Raw genomic sequence first — 1,170 nt, 5'->3', positions numbered from 1 at the left:
AGGAACAAGGTGGAGGCTGAAGCCTTTCTCAGGTCTCCAGACCATCACAGACAGAAACAACTATCCACACTCCAGTCACACTGAAGAGCTCCAAAAGTGTTTCAAACTGGGAACTCTGGAATCAAATGCTGCTGCACAAAGTTTAAATTACTTAATAATAATAACTCATCATATCTACCACAGTAAATTATGATTACAATGAGGAAAAACATTGAGATGTACTCAGTGAATCAAATATTCACATGTATAACTTTATTATTATTAATTAAAATACTATAATTAAAGGTGAGTCATGCCAATTTATGTTTGTATCGAAGACGTAGCCCTTTGTGTTACTCGGTACCCGAAAAGTAGCACTCGGTCTCAAAAAGTTTGGTGACCCCTGTACTACATCTACATATCTAATTAAAAAAATTAAAGCCTGATTTATAAGAACAAAAGAAATATGACCCAAATTTGTGCCCATATCATTTATCTATGAAATGCTGCTCTCATAAAACAACYAAGACTATTTTTTACACATTCTTGTATTTTTCAGTGTTGTAAATTCCCTTGGTGCTTTTCTCTAAAACAGTGTTAACATGTGTGCACAGGTGGCCTTCCATATTCAGCCATACAAGGGATGGACGGACCAGAGCATGCATGACAACATCAAATATATTATTGATAAGTATGATCTTTTTCTTTTAGTAGTTTCCTTCCACTGACTGAGAACTTTGAGCTTCAGCTTTGTGTAACTGCTGCACTTTGTAGAAAGTTTTCCCACGCAGATAAAGAATGACACAGCCCAGTCTAAGAAGCTGTAAATGCATGGACTGGTTCTGCATCATTTTGAAACAAGATGTTTTTAACTTGTGCCTACAGGAAACAGTATTTCACTTGGTAAAAACTAAACACTTGTGTGAATAACCATAACACAACTGATTGTGTTGTAAAATTTTTCCTCTATGAATTTATTTGTGTCTAGACATCAGTTTAATCAGAATAAATTACCGTATTTTTCGGACTATAAGCCGCACCCCCAACATAAAAAAACAGTACACCCAAATTGTCATCAAAAAAGTGAATTCAACATCAAAACAAAAAAAGCAAACCTTTAGGAATTAAAGTTCGGAGGAATACGGTTCATTTAACTGACCTTATTTTGGTAGTTTTCTTTAACAGTTTCTG

General features: G+C 34.8%; 1 protein-coding gene across 1 annotated transcript in view; it reads left to right on the top strand.

The window, feature by feature from the left end:
* LOC106531416 (glycoprotein endo-alpha-1,2-mannosidase-like protein) overlaps positions 1-1,170 on the top strand; it is a gene marked incomplete in the record, with an annotated part of 15,284 nt that overhangs the window by 11,246 nt on the left and 2,868 nt on the right. Inside the window, 1 exon segment of the mRNA XM_014027282.1 lies at positions 592-670. Within this exon segment, the coding sequence (XP_013882736.1) occupies positions 592-670 (79 nt within the window).

The sequence above is a fragment of the Austrofundulus limnaeus genome, unplaced genomic scaffold, assembly GCF_001266775.1.
Source record: "Austrofundulus limnaeus strain Quisiro unplaced genomic scaffold, Austrofundulus_limnaeus-1.0 Scaffold629, whole genome shotgun sequence".
Taxonomy (NCBI): domain Eukaryota; kingdom Metazoa; phylum Chordata; class Actinopteri; order Cyprinodontiformes; family Rivulidae; genus Austrofundulus; species Austrofundulus limnaeus.
This window is presented reverse-complemented; position numbering and strand designations above follow the sequence as displayed.